General features: G+C 41.6%; 1 protein-coding gene and 1 long non-coding RNA gene across 6 annotated transcripts in view; one reads left to right on the top strand and one right to left on the bottom strand.

Moving 5' to 3' along the window:
• SMS (spermine synthase) overlaps positions 1-22,729 on the bottom strand; it is a 45,823-nt gene extending 23,094 nt beyond the window's left edge. For 2 of the 3 annotated variants that reach the window (XM_058850139.1, XM_058850130.1), the window contains exons 1-4: positions 22,596-22,729; positions 9,172-9,292; positions 1,787-1,880; positions 1,026-1,090 (exon numbers count right to left, since the gene is read on the bottom strand). In XM_058850139.1, coding sequence (XP_058706122.1) covers positions 1,026-1,090; positions 1,787-1,880; positions 9,172-9,292; positions 22,596-22,650 — 335 coding nt within the window. In that variant the 5' untranslated portion in view covers positions 22,651-22,729. Of the gene's footprint in view, positions 1-1,025; positions 1,091-1,786; positions 1,881-9,171; positions 9,293-21,944; positions 22,094-22,595 lie in introns of those variants that run through there. The other variant, XM_058850147.1, reaches the window with a different exon arrangement.
• LOC131584744 (uncharacterized) lies at positions 22,517-24,878 on the top strand. Of its 3 annotated transcripts, none has more exons than XR_009278794.1 (4): positions 22,554-22,656; positions 23,530-23,850; positions 23,953-24,033; positions 24,353-24,878. It is a non-coding gene; the product is annotated as an uncharacterized LOC131584744 (long non-coding RNA). The 3 variants fall into 3 exon arrangements; XR_009278796.1 differs by having other exon boundaries at positions 23,530-23,676; XR_009278793.1 differs by lacking the exon at positions 23,530-23,850 and having other exon boundaries at positions 22,517-22,656; positions 24,353-24,874.
• Positions 24,879-25,501: the final 623 nt, after the last annotated feature.

Genomic DNA, 25,501 nt, shown 5'->3' on the forward strand with positions numbered 1-25,501 from the left:
ATATCACTTTTCAAATTACTACCATTTTACTTGTGGTCTCATAACTTTCATATCTACAGTCTGCCATAGTACTGCTTAAATGTTTTCCCATTTTGTATGGGAAAAAAAACATTTGCTCCCTGGCTTTACTGAGCCTTCTTGATTTCACACTTGCTTTTTACTTTTCTTGACCCATTTTCACTTTTATGTTCCTTCAAGTACCTGCTGCACTTTCTACCACGTCCAGTGCCTACAGTAAGTGCTCCCTGGCTTCAAGGTATCAGTCACTGCCAGACAGCCACCACAAAGACAACAAACCATGTCTAGTATGAAAGCTATTTCAGCACCAGGCCATGAACTGTAATTTGAGTCCTTAAATTTTAACACAAAGGCTTGAATAATCCAAGCTGACAAAGGGCTTAAAGTCTCCATCCTTAAGTTTAATTATAAAAATTTGCTACAAAACATATCTATCTTCTTGGCAGGTCCCTAAACCACACATGCCCACAGTGAGCACCATGAAGCACAGCAGAGGCAGAGATGTGAAAGAGCCTCAGGAAACCTTGTCAGGACAAAGTCTTCTCTATGGACTTGCTCTAATCCTCACCCCTGGTCCATGTGCCAGAGCTGCATTGCAGCTCTATCCCCACCCGCCCAAGTCTTTTGCCAATCCTTGACACCCAGTTCGTGATCAGAGATGCCTCAGCACTACAGCCAGCCACAGGGCTGGCTCTGATCCTGGGCACCATCATCAGAGCTCACCTTCTCCACGAGCTGTGGGATGTGGCCCATAGGGTACAGTTTATACCCTGACCTATTCCTCTGCCACCCCTGGCTGCCCAGCCCTTTCAGAGCAGTCTGCTCCTGCTTCCACATTGCATCTTCTCTCACTATTTCATGCAATCATCTCAAGAAACTAAAAAAAACATCCCTTCCATACCTTCATACTCCAGGCTATTCACTGCATTACAGCAAAGCATAATTTGTTTATTATCTCTAGTAACTAGGCAGACAAGCCATATACAGAAGCAGAGGTACAAACTTACCGTTTCACCCTTTTTATGTTACTATGAAACAATTCTTTCATTCTTTCTTCTACTTTGTTTAGAAGCTGAAAAAAATAGCAAGAGGTGGAATTTGTAGATCAGCACTTAATGCAAAATATCTGTTAAAATACTCTACCTGGAATCAATAAAACATAGCACCTGATATGAAAAGGCTTTGAAATGGAACACCAGAAGCCCATGAATAACTAGCCGGCCTCCTCAGCCTTGTTACTAGCAAGAATGTGCACATTTCAGCAGCTGTCATCACTGCACTTAGCTGTTCAAGATAACACAGCCAGAGGGAACATGAGAACCCTTTAAAGTTCCATTCCTGCTACAACAGTGGCCTCTTTTCCTGCAATATTCAATGTCCAGAGACTTCATGCCAGGGAAGATGAAATTCTTTTTCTCCATGGGGCAAAAGATTGAGTATGGAGACTCCTCATCTCTCAGAACAGAGAATACAAAGAAGTCTTACACTAATACAGCAGGTTGCAGACTGAGCATCTCATGTCCTCCTTCACTGCCCTGGGTAGCTGAAGAGACCCAAGCCCTAACCAAGCCTGCTGTATATCTTGACAACTTTTACAAAAAACATGAGGCCCAGTACTTGCTGAAGAGTATGTGCATTCATACATTCATGTGTGCACAACTGACTTCAATATTTTTAATCTTCTACCACAATAGATTTTGACAGACCTGAAAAAAAAGGGGCTCCCCACACAGTTAGGTAATCCTAATAAGGTAAGCAGCACCCATACCTGATCAACTTCTTCTCTTCCTTTCATGTCATCATTGTAGCTCTGCAGATCCACCAGCACTAATCCATGAGGGTGAATTCTCAAATTGGCAAAACTACAACAGAGACAGTGATGACAAATTTATTATCAAAAATCACAGTAAGGAAAGAAAATCTAAAACAAGTTATACCAAAATTGAGAATGAATATATTTTTCCCCAGCACCTGTAACTGGTGGCAATGCTGCTCAAATCTTCCTCTGCAAGTCACTAACAGCAGAGTTGCAATAACTTGCCTATCACTACACAGCTAATAAAACCAGTAGGAAGCAAGGCAGTGAAACAGGGTGCTTAAGCCACAATAACTATGGTACAATGAGAATATGCTGCTTGCTAGTCTATAAGGCCTGCTAGAACAGGTGTGTTAGTTTGGGCTTTTTAATCGAAAATAAGCCTTAAGAAAACACTAAAAAGCTGGACACTTTCCTTCCCCTATATTTTCCTTTTCACTTCTGGAGGTGTTTATCTGTACTGTTTTGCAGGCGGGTGGGGTGGTGGTTTGATTCTTTTGGTTGGTTTTTTTTTAATTTTTTTTTGGTAACTATCCAGAGACTCTGGTCACAGTCAAAGCTGAATAAAAATCTGTGAGAAACAATACGCATCCTGGAGCAAACCACAGCTTTGACTGGCAAAGAAATTGCAGCAGCAAACTCTCATTGATGAATACAAATTAAAGTCAATAAAACTCCTACTAGGGGAACATTTAAAGACCAAAGCTTCACCGTGCTAAGTACACGAGGTGATCAAACAGGGAATCTTCGAGAACTTGCAACAAAGAATACAAGAACGAAGGGCAGTGGGGAAGGACACAAAATAACACTGTAGCACAGGCAATATCCTTACCATTCTAGGGAGAAAACAAAAAGAAACAGAAAGGCTACAAGGGGATTACATAAAGGAAGTAGAGGAAAAAAATACAGGCTGGAAAAAAAGAGCAGACATGGGGATGAGAACAGGAATGCTTGAACAAAGAAAGAAGAGTATTCAGGGACAGAAATGCACTAATACAACACAGAAACTGCAGATAAAGCTGTATCATTCTCTGAATGCTCCATTCTTTGCCTTCCTGCTCTTATCATCCCACTCAGCCCCAAACGAAAACTCAAACCTACTCTTGTTGTGACAAAGTTTATATGGCCTTTCATCTCCCCACCACTCCCACCTTTTCTGTCTCTTCCAGAGCACCTTTTGCAAAATGTCAGCCTCAGTAGGAATACCAGCTCCTCTGTGGTGCTGGGACCTTCAGCCCTCAGCTTCAGTCAGAAATAAAACCCTGAATATTCTGTGCTATCTGAAGATAACTTCTGGTAACTGTAAAATAACCAAATTATGAAACTGACTAAAGCAATTCAAGAACAAAAACACCTTGATGGTTTTAGAACAGCAGTGATCTGCAGCTCTGACATGTTACTACTGTCACCCAGTTCTCTTCAGAGGATGAATTTGGGCAGCCTGAGTCTTTCCTCAAGACTTTGCAGACAGGTCTTGCCCCCAGGAAGAAAAGGCCTTTCTATTTACTACACACACACCCCCAGAGCCCACAGACTGTCACCACCTTGGAGCAACCCTCCCTCCATCCCAGACCTTCCCCACTAGGTGTCCTCCGACACAGGTTTTTAACTTGGGAACACAAAAGCCTACCAGGATTCTGTTTACATGAAGGTTTGGTGTTTTTTTAAAGGAGAGAAAGACAAAAGAGCAGAACTTAGATGAATGTACTGGTCACTCCAGCAGGTTCTGGACACAACCGTTCACAGTGAAAAGGGTGAAGTCCATAGGCCCTCAGAGCTGTGGCACTACAGACAGAAATATGTATATGCAGCTCATAAGACAGCTCTGTAATTTGATCCCCTGAAAACTGGTGTGGTGTCAGAAATATTTTCATTGTTAGAAAAACTTTTTATCAGTTTATTTCCATATTCTGGGAGTTGTTTTTGGCACAAATAAGCAACAGATTGACTATCCCACTACTCGAGTTCTCTTTTTAATTAATTTCCTAGAAGAATCATGTAGCTGTCATAAGATTTGACAGCTGACATCTTTACTTCCTCTGTGACTCTATGAGAGCCTCAGTAGGGGATGTTCCTGTCCCTGCTTTGAGGTGGGAGGCAGGAGAGGCAGAGAGGAGAGTTGCTCTGACAGTAAAGGTACACAACTTCAGATTTTTAAGTGATATGACAGCATTAGATTAGAGACAGAACTGCACTGTAGAACCATCCATTTCATCCAATTGTCACCTCTAGCAGAATAGCAGGGTCCTGACACCTAGGGCAAGGGGGAAGAGATGAAAGGCAGGCAGCAGGCTGTGTAATGGGACAAAAATTCAAGTTCCAAGTTTCTGGCTGACATTCTCAGCTAGCTTTTGATTTAAAAAATACCAACTTGAATGAAATTAAAAATTCTCAACAGTAATACAGGTCAAGGTTGATTATACCTTGGCTGTAAGTTATATGGATGAAAACAGACACCTAAAATAAGCTAAAATGCCTGTAACGGTACAAGTGTACTCAAAAAAAGTGAACAGTCCAGTATTAAGTAGTATTAAGGCAGCAGTGGTAGGCCAAAGCTGAACTCACAAAAGAGTTGCTAGCTTCAGTCAGCAGACTGCAAAGGCTGTGCTGGCTTTTGTCACTTGACATTTGTCTGCTTGGCAGAACATATATGAACGCAGGTTTTTATCAGCAGCAGCTCTTTTAATGTGTGGAAGAGGGTTCTTTAAAACAATGAGAATAGTTTCTACTTTCTACCTATGAAAACATAGGAAAGATTACTTTAAAATCCAAATGAGGGGGAAAACAAAGTTTGCTTCAAAATTAGCCCCTCCTTTCTCATCTTTCTGAAAAATATACCTGTTTTAAAAAACAAACCACCTGCCACACTTTTGCCATGTGTTTTCATAAAAGCAGCAAGAGGGAAAAAAGGGTTCAGTGAGGAGGTATCCTCTTCCTTTCCATCTGGCAAGGAAATCTGCATCTGAAAAGCAGCCCCCACTGTAAGAACTCCACTTGGTGCTGCACCTGCATATCTGTCACATCCTCCAAGGCAGTACTCAAGCTTTTTGTGCTTCTATGCAAACAGGTGTCAGCTACAGGCAATTCTACTGAGTGCCGCATCTTAGCATCTGAACATCAGGAAACATCAGATGTCAACAAATAATTCCAAACTCCACAAATCAAAAATAACGGCTAGAAACAGAACTAGGAAGCAGAGATCAAAATATTCTAACCCAAAATGTACCATCCTACCTTAGTTACTTGTACTGCAGAGTACAAAATATTGCAATCCCACATACCCAAGAAAGGATTTCCCAAACCACCACACCCAGAGAATAACACTGGATAGACAGACAGGTACCTACAAACTCCTCTTTACCCATCTAAGCTTTTATCTGCTGACACTATAAAATGGAAGAGTTTAAGTATTTCAAAAACAGCTGCCACTAAAAGCATTACCTGTCAATGAGGGAAGAAATAGAAATTTGTTTATACGAGGAAAACAAAATTTTTAAAAATGGCATTACATTGTTTCACTAAAACACTTTTTTAAAATTCTTCTTCACCTTAATTACAAAGTACTTGAGGGACCTTAAGAAGCTAGGCAAATACATTTCTTCATTATACCATTGGTCCAGTTCTGGTTTTACAGAATAAGATAATTAAACCAATGAATACTACCATGGTAGCTGTTGCTGATTCCTACCAACTGCTTCCTATTCTTCAGCCCATTTTTACACTCTGGGTCACTCCACAGGCAACTACAACATTGTAGCCTGAAACAAAGAGCTGAGGAATGTTCATCCTGGTGCTTTAAAATATGCTGTCTAGCATATAGAGTGATTAGCAAAAGACTAACAAAGAAAGGAAGAAAGTAAGCACACCCCCCTCTCCCTTCACAGTGTTAACACATTTATCAGCATCTCTGTGACATACAAGCCAAATTCAACTGGGTAAGGCTTGCACTGCTGTGAACAGGGAAGTCAAATGCCAGTAGGATTATACTTCCATAAACAAGAATTTAGATACTGAACTTAAAAATGGATATGTGTATATGGGAAGTCTTTTCTAAAAGACACTCTTCTACTGTAAAAACAATGACTCAAGTTTCAGGTTTTGGGGGTTTTTGAAGAACTTCAAGCTGGAACATGACAAGAGAAGGAGTGTAGATGCACAAGGAAAAAAGTCTCACAGCTCTATGGAGTATAATAAAAGGCTACCTGTTCACAAGCAGTAATGAGATTAAAATAAAGTATTAGTTGAGAATATATCCATTTCCAAAGATTAGTTTCACCGATTTTATTCCTTAACTTAGATGTAACAACACTTCTCAATCTACTGAAATATACTGGGCACCATGACTCTGTATGAAGTCACATAGACATTAAATAAGATAAAAGCTTCACATGTTTTAAACCTAACTTTTAACTGTTTAGTCCAAGATAGTGACATTTCAGTAAAAGCATGCTGCTTAATGTGACCCTTCAAACCATTCTAGAAGGAATCTAAAAACACAAAGCTCAGAAAAACAAGACTGCTGGGACCTCAAAACTCAAGAGACAGACTGCCACTATGGCACATGCTACTGTTTCCCAAGCAGTGTTTGGGCAAAGGGGCTGGCAAAGCACAGAAGAATGCATCCATCTCCACCACTTCACAGCAGAACTTGAGTGGCTCAAGTGAGCCATTCCCTGCCCCACTCCAGAGCTTTGTGTTGACAAGCCTATTAGTAAATGTCTTGAGCTGAACCTCCTTCAATTAGTTTCTTTGTCAGAACAAATCACAAAGTAAATGGACTAGGTAGAGCTGCCACATATGACTTCTGCTTGCTTAGCTTTGGACAAAGGAAAACAGGTATCTGTTGCTTTGGTAATGACAACAGGAAAGCATGTCTTAATCCCCAAATCAGCTCCAATTTGTTCAACCAACGCAGCCCTCTATGGGGCTGTTCACATGGTAGCTTTGTCAGAGAATTTTGTCAACAGTAGTGCCCACAATTCCACAGACTGCAGCATGGGGCACCCTGCAGGTTATGGGGGTTATCTCAGCAAACTTTGGAGTGTAGATACTGTTTAGCAACATATTACTATCTCATTTTTCCCAGGGATTAGCACCCAGCTTGTTACATCAACTGCACATCTCTGTCTTGCAATGGCTCAGTCACCTTTGGCTGGCTAAAAACATGTTTGTGTGCACATGCTCACAAAACCCTTATTCACAGCACCCACTCCATCTCTCCTTCTAGGGAACTGTGAAAGGTTGCAGCCAGCCATCCTTACAAGAGCTGCTCAGGACATACCTATCCCTCCACCACAACTCTTTTTTCCAAGTTTTGCCACAAGTTGTTGCTGGAAATTCAGCACACTCACTGTTTTGCAGGGAAAGAAGAGGAAAAATCTGAACGTCCTGCCTAGTTTCTTCCCAGTTGTGTCAGGTAATATTTTTAGGCTAACTAAAAATGTATGATATTTCAGGGCACTAAGAATTTGCAGACAAATTTACTGGTATTAAAGCCTATTTAGTCAGTATGAAATCCTCCATATGCTATGCAGTTCATTCATACTACTTGTGAAATGTGTTCATTTTGCAAGGCTTTTAACTGTCCAGTCTGTTGGGTTTTATGGGTTTACAACCTCATTTGTTTAAGTTAACTGAAACTACATCAAACAGAAATGCAAACTATATTATCAGAAATACACTGTTTAGGGCTACTTTACAAAAAAAAAGTATTTAGGCTTTTTCTATAACCAGGGGAAACAAAACTGCTGAGGTCCTAAAACATACAGAAAGTTCTCCTGCACATCTGTTCAGCTGACTGTGTAACAAGAGCAATCAAGTCAGATATTTTTAAATTTAGGTTTTTATAAGAACCTTTCTCAGTGATGCTTCCAGGTGCCAGTTCACTTATCTCCTGGGAAAGTTATGTAACAATAGCCTGTTTTCTAGGAAGTTCCTGGAACAGATCAAAAGACAATTCAACTCTGAAAGTGCACCTTTAGAAGAGGCTGTCATCTTAAGGGGAACAATCACATGAATTCACAAAGAGAAAAAGTTTAAGAATTCACATCTCATGCCCCTCTAAAACTCAAGGAAATTCAGGAAAGCAACATGAGGCCATGTAATCAAATATACCAAACCTTTTAATCGTCTAACTTCTTTTTACTTCTAGGTATATTATCTTTTATTTTTTCAGAGTTTGTAGAACCTTGATATTATCTTTTTATGAGAATTAGATGAAAGCTTAACTCAATAGAGGGGAAGGCAAGGACCAGAGTAGAAAATTACCAACTTTGCTATCTTTTCACCAACTCGGAGACAAAAGGTTACCAGAACTGCAATGTTGATCAAATTATTCAGGAAGAATATAAAATCAGATGTAACTAAAGACAGAAAAAACAAGGCTGTACAAAAGCAAGATACAACTAACAGGTTTTTCTAGGCACATCAAGCAGAAAATCAAAATAATTTTGAGCAGAAAAAGCCAGTGCCACATTTGAAAAGCTAAGTGAAATATACTAAAAACTTCATAAATCACAACTGAAAATGATAAACATAGAACTACTCATATCCATTTACTTGTTACCTTAGTTTGGGTGTAAAAACCCCCACAAAAAAATCCCAATCAAACAAACAGAAACAAACCATCAAACAAAACAAATCCAACCAGCAAAAAACAGGCAACCACAAAGCAGCAACTGCCACATTTACGTCACGAACAGGTAACTAAGTAACTATAAGAAATGAAGTACAATAAAATCATGGTAGTTACTTATAAATAGACCAGATTAATGTATACTATAATCAACTAACCCTCACACTGTGAGGCAGCATCAGGAAATAAAGTGAATGTACTTTTGGTTATCAATTTGTCCCAGCAGACCCAGCTTTTGTGTCACTAATGACACCAATCACCCTTATCATGCTGTTAATTACTTCAGAAGCTGCTTGAGAATTTGAAGCATATAATGGCATGTAAATACAGACAGACACAAAGCTGTCATTGTTCACATGCTAAGGTTAGACTCCAACATATTTAGACATATTTAATGGTCAGAAAAATTACAAATACATTGAACTGACTTGAGCTGTCCTGCATCTGGAACGACTAGTGCTGAAACCAAGGCACCATTCTATGACACAGATCAGACTGAGCAGTTCAACCTCCTGAGATCCAAACTGCAAGATGACATAGTCCAGCTTAGAAACAATATTCTGCTTTATCATAGCTACTTCATACACAAGGCTGATAAAAAGATAAGATAGCTTGCCCTGTCAGCACTACAGGAGGTCCAATAGAGGGAGAAATTAATATTTTAAAGGACAGTAGAGGCGTAATAAAAAGAAAATCCACTCACCTGCCATTTTTTTTGATGTAGGTTACTAAATAACCATGGTCTTCCCAGTTATGAACTGTTTCTGTCATTCCCTGCTCCTGAAAAATGGGCTGTAGAGCTTTAAGAACGGCATTACAATCAACTGCAAGATTAAGAGAGAAAAAATAATCAATGAGGATTCTGCACTCAGGTGACTTCTGCCTTTTTTTAGAGGTTGGAAAGTTCTTCCTGGCACCCAGGATTAATTTTTCTTTAAGCACCATTTCAACACTCTTTCACGTATCTTCTCTTCTGCCCATTCTCATCTCCCCAGAGATATTTCTCAGTGCATGGGTATCCAAACAACTTTCTTTTAAATCAGTTTTCACACCTGAGCAAAAATGACTATCTACTATGGATGTAATGAGAGCATTTTTATTATGGCTATTATTGATCATATACTGTATCACAATCCACACAAGTCTTTACGTACATAATTACTTTTAGAATCACTTAGCATACAAACAGTAATCCCCTCAAAAAAACACAGCAGTGACGAGAAACCTCAAAAAATGTTAACCTGTAATACTGGATAACTACAAAGGTATTGAAGGCTAACCTATCTACTCTACCCCTACACAAACATCCTTTTTCTAATATCCAGGCCAGAGCAAGTCCCCAGTAGAAATATTCATGATAAATGGAAAAGATCTCTCAGAAGAGCACACAAAAACTCACTTGGAAATAACTGACATTACTCTGGTACAACTACCTTCAAAAGCAAGCTGATAATTTGTCCATAAAGGTATTTCTTCAGTCAGAATATGCCAAGTTCAGGTGTCTCAAGTTTGCTGTACATTTTTGTGGGTTTTTGTTACCCACAACATAGCTTTAATGAACAATTTTCATTTCTTCAAGTAAGTGTCTCAATAACAAGTTGCAAGTTTTTCCCATTTATTTTTGAGTTAACAAATCCACAATTAGTGGAGGATGCTCCTAAAACTGAACTTAGCAGAACAGGAACAAAACTGGAAAGACTATCACAGACGTGTCAGTGAAGAAACCTAATAAAACATTAACCTACAGGCTGTCCCTGTAAGGCAAGCAGCATCACTTCTACTTCACAAAATTATGCCAGTATGGTTACCCAATATGGCAACAATGTAACCAGGATTTAGTATCTCTACCAGAGAAACAGACATAGTATGGAGGCACAGCTCACAACCAAATGCTTCAGCACAGACACAATCTTCCCCATTGTGACTTTCTTAAAGAGTGATTCGCAAGGTATTTATTTTGTTTTACCCCTGCTCCCAAAATGCATATACACTGAAAGCCAGTAAAGGTAGCCTGCAGACATAATCAGCAACAGTTTCCAGGATAAAATGGAGTTATACAAGCTACAAAGAACTGAAAAAAAATCCATACCAAATAAATCAAAGTTCATCAATCAATCATCTCTATCCAACTACACAGTAGGCAAAACTAAAAATATGATTACTTGAAACTTATGTTTGCCCAGCTATAAACCCCAGACTTGAATTTCCCCTGAATGTTTCAACCAAACAGACTGAAGTAACTGACAGAGTATTTACTTTTCTTCAAATACAAACTCAAGAGCAAGCCAATTCCCCAGTAGCCAAAGGTATTTATTAAAAGTTGGAAGGCTTTGCTTATTGCTCATACTATCTGATCTCAACGCATGCTCTGAGATAAGTTCATTTTTCACCTTCTTCATCGCACTCATTAACTCCATATTGCAAACTAAAGGCAAATAGATGGAACAAAACTAAATTCTGTTAGACCACACTGAATTATTTAACTGCTGGCTCCTTCTTAGTCAGGAGCACCACAGTCCACTACCACCATAAAACTTCTTCCTTCCCCTACCTGCCTATAATAATCTGCATCATCTGTACCAGTAAGATTTTAGACTTCCAATCCAGCATCAGGTTCTACCATGGCACAGGCAATAATTAAGGCTCAGAGTACACAGCTTGTCTTCCCAGTAACCGTGGTTACAGTAGTAATAAGTGGGAAAACAATCAAACCAACATGTTTATTAGGCATCAAAAGAATAGATAAATGGGGCCATAACTATGAGCCACAGTTCTTAAACTGGTTCTAACCTCTGCAGCCTTGCACTGGCAAAGGAACTCTGAAATGCTCACTTTACATTTGCAGCTTCTGGTAGGCATCAATCAGCCCTTTTTGGAAAAGGTAAGAGCAGCTGCTCCAGCGCCAGTACATTCACAAAGAATTTTTGTCACTTCAGACACGTGGTCCCCACTTCTTCAGTAGCATTTGCTTCCTTACCTAGCTCCTTTACCTTCCCCATCATTTTCGAAACAAATGTTCATTTCCATCCTTTACTTCTTAAGTCATCCCCACAAAAACATTAAAGAACGCTAATAATTTACTAATGCATGCCATACCCTCCCAGGCCCAAGAGTAGAATGATACAAAACCCAAGCTGAATTAGTGTCCAACTCCCAAAGCACTTCATTCTGCAGCTCCTGCAAGATGGCAGCAAGATAGTGAACAGACTGAAAGAATTTAGTCCATTTTCAACAGCTTTAAGGAATCCTGCTAGGTGCATCTTGGCAGACACTCCAGGACAAATCATCACTGATCTTTTTCTGCTCCATGAACGTACCAACCCCTCACATATGGCTCATCACTCAGCCACAGAGCTCTTTGCTAAGAACCCAGGCACAAGCCTGATTAAGATCTCCCTACTATGCTATTAATAGGATATTAAAACAACAACATGCTCTTTCACCAGGTATCCTTTTAGTTATACTAGACAAGATTTGCCTTGGAGGGCTAATTAATTCTCCCAAGTTGGAGATTCCTTTATAAAATGCTTGAGGCATTAAGTGGTTGCTTGAAGGCATCAGGAATTTTCAGCCATCTCAGGATCTCTCACCCAAATCCACCTGTCACCACCTCACTCCAAGCTCAGATATGCTTTTATCAAGCATTGATAAGCAAATAGGACAATGGTGATTGAAACAATAGGAACACCTTTGAATCTACATCTAAATGTTTATTCAAGTAGTCATTACTTTTTTTTGGTTATTCAGGAAGAAACAAACTCTGGGTACCAAGTGTAAAATACTGTTTTAGGCATTTGATAATTGTTTATCAGAAGGAATGAAAAATGCCCAGAGTTTCAACTTTAGAGAACAGGAACAAAACCCACTATGTACAGGATTTGAAATACATGTATTTTTCAGAAGAGTTAATGCCCAGTTTAGTCAGAATGTTTTTGGACCCCAACACATCTAAAGAGAAGACTTGCAGCAGTTGCAGATGTTCCTCTGAATCTGAGCAGCAAAGCAGTCAGTACTTGACAGTAATCTGTGAACATAAGAGCAAAGTCCAGAGCCACCATAAGCATGAAGTCTTGGCCTCACACACACTGGCTAGTTCCACCCTGATACTTGAGCTCAGTGTTGGAGTCATCTGCTATTGAGCCAGACAGTTAATCTCTACAAATATTCTGGCTTAAGACTTCTTCATGCCCTATGATAAATAAAATTTCAGTTAACTATGGCAACAGATTAATTCTCATTTGAAAACATTCACTCCACTTCCAACTTCAAATTTTTCTTACCCTGATTTTCAATCATTTCTTCTAAACAAGTGAGAATATAGCATAACCAAAACAATAGAACACATCAAAGCACTCATACATGATTCTGTATCTGATGAATTTTCCCTTGGTAGCTAAATATTCAATAGAGAAAGCTGAAGAAAACAAATCAAACTAAGTGCTTCATTAAGTATACATTTAAGAGTTAGCATACATTAGGAATCAAGATGCAGAATATGCTAATAGTAAATAGCAACCTGAACTGCTGGCATATTGTTTCAGTTCAGAGCTGTTTAGGCTGCTTCAACATAATAAATCCTAGTGTTTTGCAAGTCTGATATCCTTGCACACAGGCACTCTACCTATCAACTCAAACTCTTCAAAAATCTTACAGGAAAAGGAAATACAGAGACAGGGTGGGAGGGCACCACATACAAGTGATGAAGGGAACACACCTGACAGAAGAGATTCATTTTTAACCATCTGTGGTCCAGGGGCAGCTCATGAAGAGCAGCAGGAGGGGGTGCATTCAACCTTCTACTGCTGCACACCTGACTGCTCTGGCACTGAGCCCACAAAAGTCAAACTGGTGGCCCCATCCACCACCACCTCGTACTGGAATTAGTGTCCCCGGGCCCACAGGTGTACAGGGAATCTCTCATGCACAGACTAATCCAAGGTATTTTCCCAATGCCAATGTTGTATCTCAGTCTTAACCATGAAAATACTGCAGAATTAAGAGGTATTAAACTGCAGCAGAAATGTTTACTGAGAAAATTGTCCATAAATTTTACAAGTCCAGAGCCAAGGAGAAGACGCATCAAGCTCCCATGCATGTATTTTCCATGTCCTACATTCCCTTAGCACTTGAGAAAACAGAAATAAAAAATGAGAAAAGCTGAAAGTCACAACAGTTTATGGAAAGTCAACAGCTGCCGCCTTCTCCTCCTCCTCCTTGGTCCCCCTCTCCATCGTACATGAGGATAGAGCAGTACACAATAATTAGCAGATAACTTGTTATCACTTAGTCATCAACTCCTGCAAGGCAATCTTTTTCTTAGAACTAGAAAACTTAAGAATTTTACTTCTTTTGTCATAATTAAAAGGATCTGCCTGCATGGAAAACGAGTGGGCAGAGCACACTGGTGTTTGAAACAGACTATCTACAGAAATTTTCACAGTAATATCACAGGCTCAACAAGAGTCAGAATGCCAACAGTTGCCTAAGCTAAAGCTTTTCCTCCAACAACAAAATAACCCCATGCCTCACAAGAATGAAAGTAACCCCTCCAAGCACACTCCAAGACCCCTGCTTTCATAACTGCCCAGAACAAAGGTAGCTTTTTCCTGACATGTAAACAGATGCAAATGAATAACTGGCTTTAGCAACATACACCTTTCTGGGTATTAGGTTTCAAAGTCTCCCATCTGAACATACACACAGGAAAAATCCTTTGTTTTGTCCTTGCCAGGTCTGTAAAAGTAGAAAACAACAGGAAGCAGAAAATTATACTAAAATTACTCCTTTCAATCAATTTACACCCATGAGGACTATCCTCATTATGTTGACTTAGACACAGAAGTCAACAAATTATGTATGGCATGAGGATTAAGCAGGTGGAAATAGTAATTTATTACTACTCATTCAGCCATGAGAAAACAGATCATCAAATTTCCTAGTGCACTCATTCTATTGCACTATGTATTACACAAGGTTAAGAGTAGAAGGCTACTTTTTCCAAAAGTTTACACAGAACACCTCTCACACTCTTATTTTTAAGGATTTCCAGCTACATAGCCATTACAGGCAAATCCAGCTATACTGTGTCACATCAGCAAGTGCATGAATTTACTGGCACTTCCATGTGATCACCACAGCCAAGGGGAGTCACTGTGCATCCAAGTGTCCTTCAAGATATTGTGGATAAAACAGCCATGATCAGAATGAGCTCTCAAAGCATTAACAATAGCCTGCTACAAAAAGGAGAATTCAACATGTTCTACTTCCCTGCACTACCACCACCTTTGTATTAGCTCCCTAATCACTTTCAAGGGAGAATTCCATAGAAGATTGCAAGTTTTCAGCAAATACAGGTCTATAGATATCTATAGATCCATCCACTTCCATAATGGAATAAAAACACTTAAAATAAGTTATTCTTTCTTAAGTTAATAAGTTGTTTTTCCTTCCTCTACTTTATTTGCTGTATTAGGGTTATCAAAAATCTAATTTACTGCACAGAGACAGGGTACCTCTGCTTCTGGATTCATCAGTATCTGAAGACTCACTCCTGATGGTTCCAGCAGCAGCATGTATTATGGAAAATTAAGAAGAATCCACCACAGAGACCTGTGAGAGGAGTTTTCCCTTGTTAGCTTTTGGCAAAATTTTAGAAGACCATCATTGATGCTAGAAAGACATTAGGGGCCATATTTTCAAACACTATTAGAGTCTCTCCCATTCACATATTATTTCTTTCTCCATTTTTAATTAAATATATGCTATTTTCCTATACCTGGCATCTAATTGCAGCTAGAAATTATACACATCCTACTACAGTTAACTTTTTAAATGTCCATCTTCTGGAAATGGGCACAACAGATGACAAAGCAATTCTCTGTTAACTCCAAAAAAACACCCAAAACAACACAGGCCTCCCCTTGAGCCTTAGTATCAACAAAGGTAGTTTCAAAGCCTTAACAAACTTCATTTGTCTCCCAGTAACACACAACTGAAGTCCACCAACTGGCATACAAAGACTGTTCACAATTAAAACCTTGGCATCCGTTGAAATACCTCTAGCCCTTCCACATAAAGCTGTGGAGAAGAAAACACACAGAACTTCATGTCCAAATAATAACAGCTCTTCTGGTCACTTAATCTTTCAATCCACTTTAAAATCACCTATGACCTGACCATCTTCTAGAAAAATATTAAGCACAGTACTTTGTCGTATATACTTTCCTACTCTTTCAAGGATTTTGATATTTAAGAGGCATAGTCAGAGAAACATATCTGAAATGGGAAATGCTGATGTGCCAAAAGCAGTCTTCATTTCCTGCAAGAATTTATTCTACAGCCTTAAACCAGAGCCTCACAAAAAAACATATCTCATACTGTTAGCCTTCACCTTTGCAGGTGACAGTTTCTTCATGTCTGAGCAAGCAGCCATTGAGAACTTGACATCATGCTGGAGAATCAGATAATTATATTTTCACAGTTCCAGTCATAAAGCATTTTAATCTTCAAAACTAGAAACCAACAAGAGCAGGGAATGAGTTCATAGCAGTCCTTGCTGCTAAAAATGGAAAGCTATTAATACCTGCATTAACACCTCCTGACAAGCCCCATTTGTGCCCTGACACTCAGCAGGCCAGTTCTCAGTCCAGGCCTGCCAGAACTAGACCGTGGAGACCTGCAGGGCTCGGCTCACAACAGCCCAGACAAAGGCACAGGCTGAGCCCACACCACTCACGGAGGCTGCTAAGGAAACACAACCAAAACAGACCCATTCCTGAACTGCAGTTGCAAACACACCTTTAGCCAAGGTTGCCAACACTCAAGCTCCAGAGACATTTGAGTCTTGTTTAATCCTTATTTACATGGTCTTCACATACAGATCATTGCTAAGGAGTCAGCAAATTTTTTTCACATACCATAAATCAATAAGGTAAGGAGATAAGCCTATCATCTGCATGTTATCACTGCAATCAGATGTTTCAGCACTTCAGACAATCCAACACTTGACAGAACCAGTCAAATTTAGCTATGAGGACCAGAGATACCATTCCCTAACAAGAAGTTCAAATATACATAATGTGTTTTTACAGCTAACTGCAGCCAGCTCCTGACACAAAAGCAAAATCTGTCTCATAGGAAAAAACAAAGCCCTAGCCTCTCTAGTACATCAGGCAACCAAAGCACCCACCAGAGAACATATATTTAAAATTAACTCTCTACATAGGTAAGTGCTCAAATCTTTTATTGATGAGTTTCATTTATAATCTTAGGCTTAAGCTAATACTGGACTTGACATCTTCTTGCTCCTTTATACACAAGATTAATTTACTTGAGAAAGAAACCACAAGTTGTTTTTAAAGCAAATCATCTCTTCCTGCATTCTCTGCTATTTCCACATTTAGTACGGGACGAACAATGTTTCAACATCTAGAACTGCCAATTAACTGCTGTATAAAACAAACCAGCATCAGTTCCAAATTGTTTTTACTACAGCAAGACACTGTTCAAAACACATAAGCAACTGAACTCATACAGCATTTTCCCAGGTGGAAATTAGGGTACAGATTTCAGAGATAGCAAGAAAGAGCCAATACAGCACCCCACCACCCCCAGCATTTAGCTCTCTTGAACACTCCTTTTGCTGGGAGATTACCCTTTCAGAAACCCATTTTCTTAATTAGTTCTTCAAGGAAGGAAACTCAACAAAAAGCCTTTAAAAAGGTGTGAAACTCACAACCTTGTCAAGTCATCTCCCCCCTTCAAAAGTTTAGATCTGCATAGCCAAAAATAAGCACATAAAAGCTTTGTACTGCTCCATGAAGAACATTAAGACTTCCAATCCAAACAAAGACAAGAATGAAAATATTATTTTAACTGCATTCAGTTCAAATATTTAACAATTTGATAGCCTAAGTAAAAACTTCAATACTGAAAGAGCATTAAGGAGAGTAACTCAAAACACCTGATAGTTAAGATTTTTCCTCCCTGCTGTGTCAGAATTGAGCAGTAGACCCAACCCTGCAGACAGGAAGAAAGCTACTGACAGAGGATGCTCAGCCCATTCCCTTCTTTCTAGCTCCTTGAAAACATTAATTTGAGGAAAAACAGATCATGCGCACACACACATTCCTAAAATTTTTCTTAAAAAATTTAAGCATTGCCCTACCTGTACTCACTCCAATCCCAGCATTCTCAGGGTGCTTAATTCATCCAAGAGCTTCCTAAGGATTTGTTGTAGCAGTAACTGTGCCAGCTCAGGTAATCACTGCTCTCCTACACCAGCTCACTCATCTGTCCCCTGGCCCTGAGTATTATGGGCACAACCCATACTACCAATTTGTACCACTGTACCATGAAGTATGTATAATCCCCCTAGCAATAATCCCAAACAGCAAACATGGAAACAATTCAAACTGATTTCCAACTAACTTGCCTTCAAAGCAACTTTCTGAAGCAAACACAAATATCACAAGTCTCCATATTATCTCCCATCCTGCCCTTAGAGAAACCTGAAGAACATTAATCAGTTCAATACTCAACAACCTAGAAAACTAAGCTTAGCTGGCACATTCACGGATGGAAAAACACCCACGTGCAAGCAGATTTACAACATACAGTAAATCTAAAATCAACTCTGTACAGGTATAAGGCATCAAATATCTATATACTTTCATAAGAAAGTCCTCAAATTAAGTAACTTGAGGAGTCTCAAATTCATCTCTTCTGACTAACAAAAAGACACAACTAAAGCTTTCTATGTCCAAATTAAAGAAGGCCAGCTGTGTCCATTTTTATAAATGTTGAAGTAGTCTTCTTGTATTTTAGGATAGGGAACAGCATGCTGTTTGCCTGCTAAAGTGTCTATCTCCAGGGTCACAGATAAGCAAAATACTTCTGTTCAAAGGGCTGAGCTCTGGAGTCACTAATTTAATCAGTTCTTGACAAGACCATCACTAAGACTCAGGCTATGCTATCCAGCTATCAAAGATTCACCCTACTTATACTTTTAACTGACTGTTACTATTCTTAAAAAACTAATGAGATGCCTAACTAGAGGAAATAGTTATAAACATAGGCAAAAGAGCCTTTATTTTTTGACTAGTATATAGATTTTTGTAGTACACAAAAAATTCATTGAAAAATTTGAAAAAAACCTGGCAGCTTTTAGCAGAAGTACATGGCTTTAATCATTTCATGCAATCCCATTTCCCAGGCAGTACTGTGTTCCCCATCTCAAACCAATACAAGAGGACCTGTTTTCTCTAACTCCCCAGATCCACGTTTTTATTGACATTGCTGGCATTTCCAACCACCTTACAGAAGTGATGACTGCAAACACTAAGAAATGACTACATAAGAAAGAGTTATGATTCTCAAGATCCTTGCTGGGTATGTTTGAGTCCTAAAGAATGTACATTACAAGCTCCACAGTCCCAACACCCCAAGACAACTGGACTGCCTGAAGAAACCAGGGCTGTTATTGAAAGGGTTTGTAAAGTGCTGAGGAAGTCAGCCAGTGAGAACAACCCACCAGAACTCACAGCATTCTGCAGCACAAGCAGCTGCTGATAGCGGCACAAGTATGACATGACAAAATCCAATTTTCCTTATGCAGAGCTGTGTCCTGTGGGTCTTCTCCCTGCCAGCAACAGTCTCCATCCTTTACTCACAGAGAACTTCAGAAGACTAGGGATGAGAACCAGTCATACATACCAGAGAGCAAAGTAATAAACAGAACACAGAGAACTATTAACATCTCAGCCTTCATAATCATCTTCAGTCTTGATGGTAGACAATTACAATGATGCCTTGGGATAGTGGCCATCTTAAAAGCGAGCGGTGAGAAAGATATACAGATTACTTCAATAATGTATAGTGACTCTCAGACCAAGAAGATTCTTAAAAAAAACCCCACCATTACCATTTACAGTTATTTCAAGATGCATTGCAATGAAACAAACTATTGTACATCCTTCCTACAAAGTACAGATGCCATTTATGTGGAGCTCTGCAAAGCCTTTGACAAAAGCCCCCACAACATCCTTCTCTCTAAATTGGTGAGAGCTGGACTCAGTGGGTGAACTGTTTGGTGCATAAAAAGAGGGTTGGATAGTCACATCTAGAGGGTCGTGGTCAGTGGCTCAGTGTCCCAATGGACACCAGTAAGAAGAGATGCCCCTCAGGGGTCCATACTGGCACCAGTTATTTAATACCTTCATTAATGACACAGACAAAGAGATCAGTTGTAGATGGCACCAAGCTGAGTGGTGTGGTTGCCACACCTGAAGGATGGGATGGCATCCAAGGGGATCTGATGAGGTTTAGTAAGACCAAGTGCCAGGGGCTGCACCCAGGTCTGGGAAACTCCTTGTATCAACAAAGTCTGGGGATGATCAAGAGTACCCATGCCTAGAAGGGCTTGGGGATGCTGGTGGGTGAGAAGCTGGACATGACCCAGCAACAGGCATTTGCAGCCCAAAAAACCGTGTCCTGAGCTTCATCCAAAGCACTATGGACAGCAGGGTGAGGAAGGGGATTCTGCCCCTCTGCTGAGACCCCACCTACAGTGCTGCCTCCAGCTCTGGGGTCCCAGCACAGGAAGGACATGGACCTGTTGGAGCAAGTCCAGAGGAGGCCTCCAAGATGATTCGAGAGATGGACAATATCTTCTACAAGGAAAGGCTGGGAGAATTGGGATTGTTTGGTCTGGAAAAGAGAAGGCTCTGAGGTGACCTAATCACAGCCTTCCAGTACCTGAAGGGAACTTAAAGCTGGAGAGAGACATTTTCAGAAGAGCCTGAAGTGATATGGGGGAATGGCTTCAAACAGAGAGAGAGTAGGGTTTGGTTAGATGTTAAGAAAAAATTCTTTATTGTGGGGGTGGTGAGGCATTGGGATAGACTACCCAGAGAATGTGGATACCACATCCCTGAAAGCGTTCAAGGCCAGGTTGGATGGGGTACAGTGCAACTTAACCTAGCCCAAGGTGTAGCTGCCCATGGCAGGGAAGTTGGAAGTAGATAACCCTTGAAGTCCCTTTTAACCCATCCATGATAAGCTGGAAACTTCTGTTACATTAATACCTATACAAAAATAAACATTTGTCAAAAACAAGGACACAGTTAATCTTTTGAGGAACAAGGAGTGTGTATTTACCAAGTTTATAGATTCTGCCGTCTCCAGAATGGAGAAGGATGCAACAGCTTTAGCTGAGACCTAGAAACAACATGTTATCCTCACAAGATCTGAAGGTCCAAAACCACACATTTCATTATACTAAATGCCATTTCATGGTATTCCAGACCATTCAGAAGTCTAATTGTCCACCTAATTTGGAGGAAAAAAAACTCAATTAGTTGACAATCTATGATTAAGCTGTAAGGTTTAATTCCTGTAGCACAAACTACACATACACATTCACCATTTTTTTTCTATTTAGATGACTCTTTGTGCTTTGGACCATAAAAACTAGATAAGAGGAAAAACTCCACAAAAATTACAAACCAATTACTGAGCTGTCACAGCTAAAATAAAGTTCTTCATATCTCACTGAAGATGTCTGTTTTGCTGAGACAAATGTAAAAAGAGAAAAATGCTTTTTCCTTCCTTTGATCTACATAGCAACACTTCTACATCAACCCATCCCTGTTTAGGTACATCCATCTTGGTCAGAGAAAGATTGTCCTCCAAAGTAAAGGCAAGTGGAAAAGCCTACCTAAAATCAAAGCAATAGTTAAGATCCTTATCACGTTCTCTAATTAACAGCATTGCTTTTTATATCATAGAGGAGCTAACATACCTATGGTTTATTTTCAATACACATACTTTATCCCTGGTAATTCTGGCCCTTCTACAGAAGCCAGATATTGATGTAACTCTTGCACTCATGGCAGCTCAGGGAACTACAGAGGCAAAGAGGTCATTGTGGGTGCTGGTTAGTTTCTATGAAGCTGGTTTTTACTAGTCTAGCTTACCAATTCTGCTCATACTAGATGAGTCAAGCACGAGGTGCAAGGAATACAGCAGGACTATCTCATTTGCCATTCCATCACCATTAAAGTGGCTAACCTGCCGTGAAAAAACTTTAGTGTGAAAGAGAAACTGAAAGGTTATCACTGGGAAAACCAGAGTGCATTATCCTAAAGCACACTCTTTGGGAATAACTGCAGTAACACCTTCCCCTCCCTGCTCTCCGAAGTGCACATGCAGCAATGCCACAAAGGGCACAGCTCGCAGCAAAGCCCCTGTGGTCAGGAACCTCTTTCCCAAACCAAGCTTTTAACAGATTTTGTCTGCAGATGCAGGGAACTGCCTTCACACCAAAGCGGGAAGGAGAAAGGGGTTCGACACAGGAGGCCAGCCGGGCCCAGGGGCGGGAGCCGGGAGCGGGAAGGCCACACCGAGCCCGCGGCCTGGCTCAGCACTCAGCGAGGCGCTTTGGCGCCCACGGCAGCTCCCCCCCTTCCCCCATCAAACCTTTCCACTCAGCTCGGCCGCCGGGAAACGTGGTTGTCGCCGCAGCTCCCGGCCCGAACGTGCCCTCTGCAGATACCCGCGGGGTCAGGCCCTGCCACAGCCCGGCGCTCCAGCGCTAATCGCGTCCTGCACCAGGTTCGAGCAGCCCCGCAGTGACACCGCAGCCGCGCCTCGCTCGGCGGCAGCCGCCAGCCCGGTTCGTCGCACCCGCCTCAAGCGCAGTGCAGCCGCAGGGCCGGGGCGGCCTCGGGGGTACCCAGGCCCGGCCGCTCGCCAGCAGCCGGGCTCTCCTTCCCTTCCCCCGGCCCTGCGGCTCGGCACCTCCCGGCCGCCCCCCCCGGGCCCCGCGGGGAAAGAGCGCCCTGAGGCCGCCCGGAGCCGCCGCGACGCCCGGGCCGGGGGAACTCACATGTCCGCCCCAGCCCGGCCGGTTCCCCTCACGCTCTAGGCAGGAGGCCGCAGCGAGCCACCCGCCTGCCCAGGGACAGGGGCGGCTACGGGGGACAAACACGGACCGGCGGGAACGCCGGGGAAAGGGCCGGAGGGGGGAGGCAGCACCCGCGCGGGCCTCATCCTCGGCGGCCCCGGCGAGGCACCGACACCGGGTGGGGGGAAGGTGCGCGCCCCCCCGCCGCCTTCTAGGCTGGTTACCTGTGGCGCCGAGCAGGAAGTCCAGGGTGCTGTGCCGCGCTGCTGCTGCTGCCATAGTGAGGTAGAGCCCTGTGCCATGCCTGGAGCGGCGGCGGCGGCGCGGCCCGTGCGGCGGAGCGGCCCTATATGCGCGGGGGCTGCGGCGGCGGCGCGGGGGGGGAGCGCGGCGGGGCGGGGCCGGGGCGGGCCGGGGGAAGCGGCGGGCCCAGGGACCCCGCTCGGCGCGGCCGGAGAGCCCTGCGGAGCCCTCGGGGGAGCGGCTCACCCGTACCCTCCCCCTGAAATCCCCTAATGGTGTTCCGGAGACCTAATGGTGACCGCGGAGCGCTGCCGGCGGCGGCAGCGCTGGGGCTCTGTGTGTCACCTGCTGCCCGCCGTGGGCACGGAGGGGCCCGCTGTCCCTCCCTGCAGAGGAACCGCCACCAGGGAGTCTTTAAAGCCTTTTGTTTAAAGTCTCTTTTATTCATAACGGATAACAGTAAAACAGCGTGCTGAAGCCACAAATTACATTAATCACATGCAATTACAAGCCCAGAAAAATAGTATCCAGAAGTAGTTTGCTACAGGACTGATCACAGAATCACATCACAGAATCAATTAGGTTGGTAAAGACCTCTGAAATCATCAGATCCAACCCGTGACCGAACACCACCGTGTCAACTAGACCATGGCACTGAGTGCCACATCCAGTCTTTCCTTAAAAACATCCAGGGATGGTCACTCCACCACCCCTCTGGGCAGCCCATTCCATTAAACTATCTGTAAAGAAATTCCTCCGAATGTCCAACCTAAATCTCTTCAGGTGCAGCTTAAGACTGCAGGTGTCATCTCGTCTGTTGCAGGCTGCCTGGTGGAAAAGACTGGGCCCCATCTGTCTACAGTCTCCATTCAGGGAACTGTAGGTAGCAGATCACCTCTGTCTCATTTTCTTCAGGCCAAACAACTCCAGCTTCCTCTGCTGTTCCTCACCAAACTTGTGCTCCAGACCCTTCCCCAGCTCCATCGTCCTTCTCTGGACTCGCTTCAGGCCCTCAATGTCCTTCCTGAACTGAGGGGCCCAGAACTGGACACAGGACTCCAGGTGTGGCCTCACCAGTGCTAAGAACAGGAGAAGATGTTTGGCTGTGTCGGTTACTAGGAGCTTTGCCAGCTGGCAAATTCCTTTAATTCTATTGCATGAATGAGAGTGGATTTTCACAATACCGTGGCATCAATGGTTCCACATGATTCCACAATTAAATGAAGAGATTTACAAGTAATTGTTAGTGTGTAATCTAATGCGCTACCATGATTATTTCCATAACTTTCAATAAGGTTTTTTTCCAGGGCAAACTTACAGTATCCTTGTTTTGAACAGATATATTTCCACACAAGCACCCTGAGCAAATCAGAAACATTCACTGGAAATGTGCATCAGAAGATATACAGACATCTGCAGGTCTGTTGTAACTATATTTTCTTCAGATGATCTTCATTTGACACAGCTCATGCATGAGAGGCTGGGGGGGGTTTTATGATTAATTAGCTAAAATATACAGCTTTGCAGATTCACATTCAATGTCTTTGATCCAGTCCTGGATGTTATAGGGGAATACATAATTCTGTTTGGGTGGTCTGTTTATCCTTGTTGCCATTCCATCAGGAATTCTGATTTTTCTTAGTGCCATCTTTTTTTTTTTTTTTTTTTTTCCTTTAACAACCAAAATCAATGCCTCCTTGCTGCCAACTTCAATCTCTCTCTACATTTTTTTTTCCAGACATGCAACTGCCACAAGACAGCCAGTAAAATCCCTGCTCTTTAAAATCTCATACATCTCTCACCTTTGCTTGTGGCTGCTGCAGTGATTTCAGTTACCTCATTCCACAAAGGAGCTTATTGGATTGATTTTTACTCTCTTCAGTGGGAGCAATACCTTGTGTTCTGTTCAACCTATTACATTGTCTTTCCATTGTGGAATAATTGGAAGAAGGTAATAGTGATGCTGCCACCTAAGTATCTTCAAATGTGTTTGTTCATACGTGCCAAGTGCCTTGCTAAATTATGCCCTTACATACACATGAACAACTTTCCTGGTTTACAGGGGAAAAAAAGGAACATCAGTATGTCATCCAAATCTTTTCCTGGCATTAGTTTTGCAATTTATGGCCAACCATTTCAGACTGGCACTTAGAGAAAGTTGAAACATCATCTTTTTAATTAAATTTGCCATGGAAAAAAGAACAGTGGTCTTACTGTGTCCTTTTTTATATGATGAGAATTTTATGGTTTCATAGTGGGCTGAAGAGCTGAAAAGGCTAATGAATCATTACAAAGAACAGTATGAAGTCTTTCTTTAACTTTGACTTAAAGGACAGTTATTATCCATAAATGGCTTTGCAGCTGCTCATTGGGTTAGGTGGAACAGGGAAAGCTGGCAAAACAACATGAACAAATTCAAAAAAGGGTGGAAAGGAAGAAAAAGAAGAGGTCCATCTTGGAAACTTTGGTAGAGGTGTAGGAAAACATCCAACAAGAGGAAGAGACCTGCAATATCAATATGTAGGAGTGAAAGCAAACAGTAAATTACAGTTTTACAGAAAAGCATAAAAACAAAGCCCACAGAATTTAAGCCTCTGTGCGAAGGATCTCATAGCTGAGGAAGGAACTAACACAACTATCTTCCACTTCTTTGGCATGACTACTCAGTGCGTACTACTTAACTAGGTCATGCCTGGGATATTTTTGGGAATCTTCCTGTTGGAAAATTACACTGAAGGGAATTTTAAAAAGAGCAATTAAAATAATTAAAGGGATGAAGGGATTGATTTATGAGACAAGATCAAAAGATCTGGAATATTAAAACATGTTTCACAAATGCAGTGGAGTTTGGATGACATCACATTGTTAAGATTAGCACAGACTGTTT

The sequence above is a fragment of the Poecile atricapillus genome, chromosome 1 (assembly GCF_030490865.1).
Source record: "Poecile atricapillus isolate bPoeAtr1 chromosome 1, bPoeAtr1.hap1, whole genome shotgun sequence".
NCBI classification, from domain to species: Eukaryota; Metazoa; Chordata; class Aves; order Passeriformes; family Paridae; genus Poecile; species Poecile atricapillus.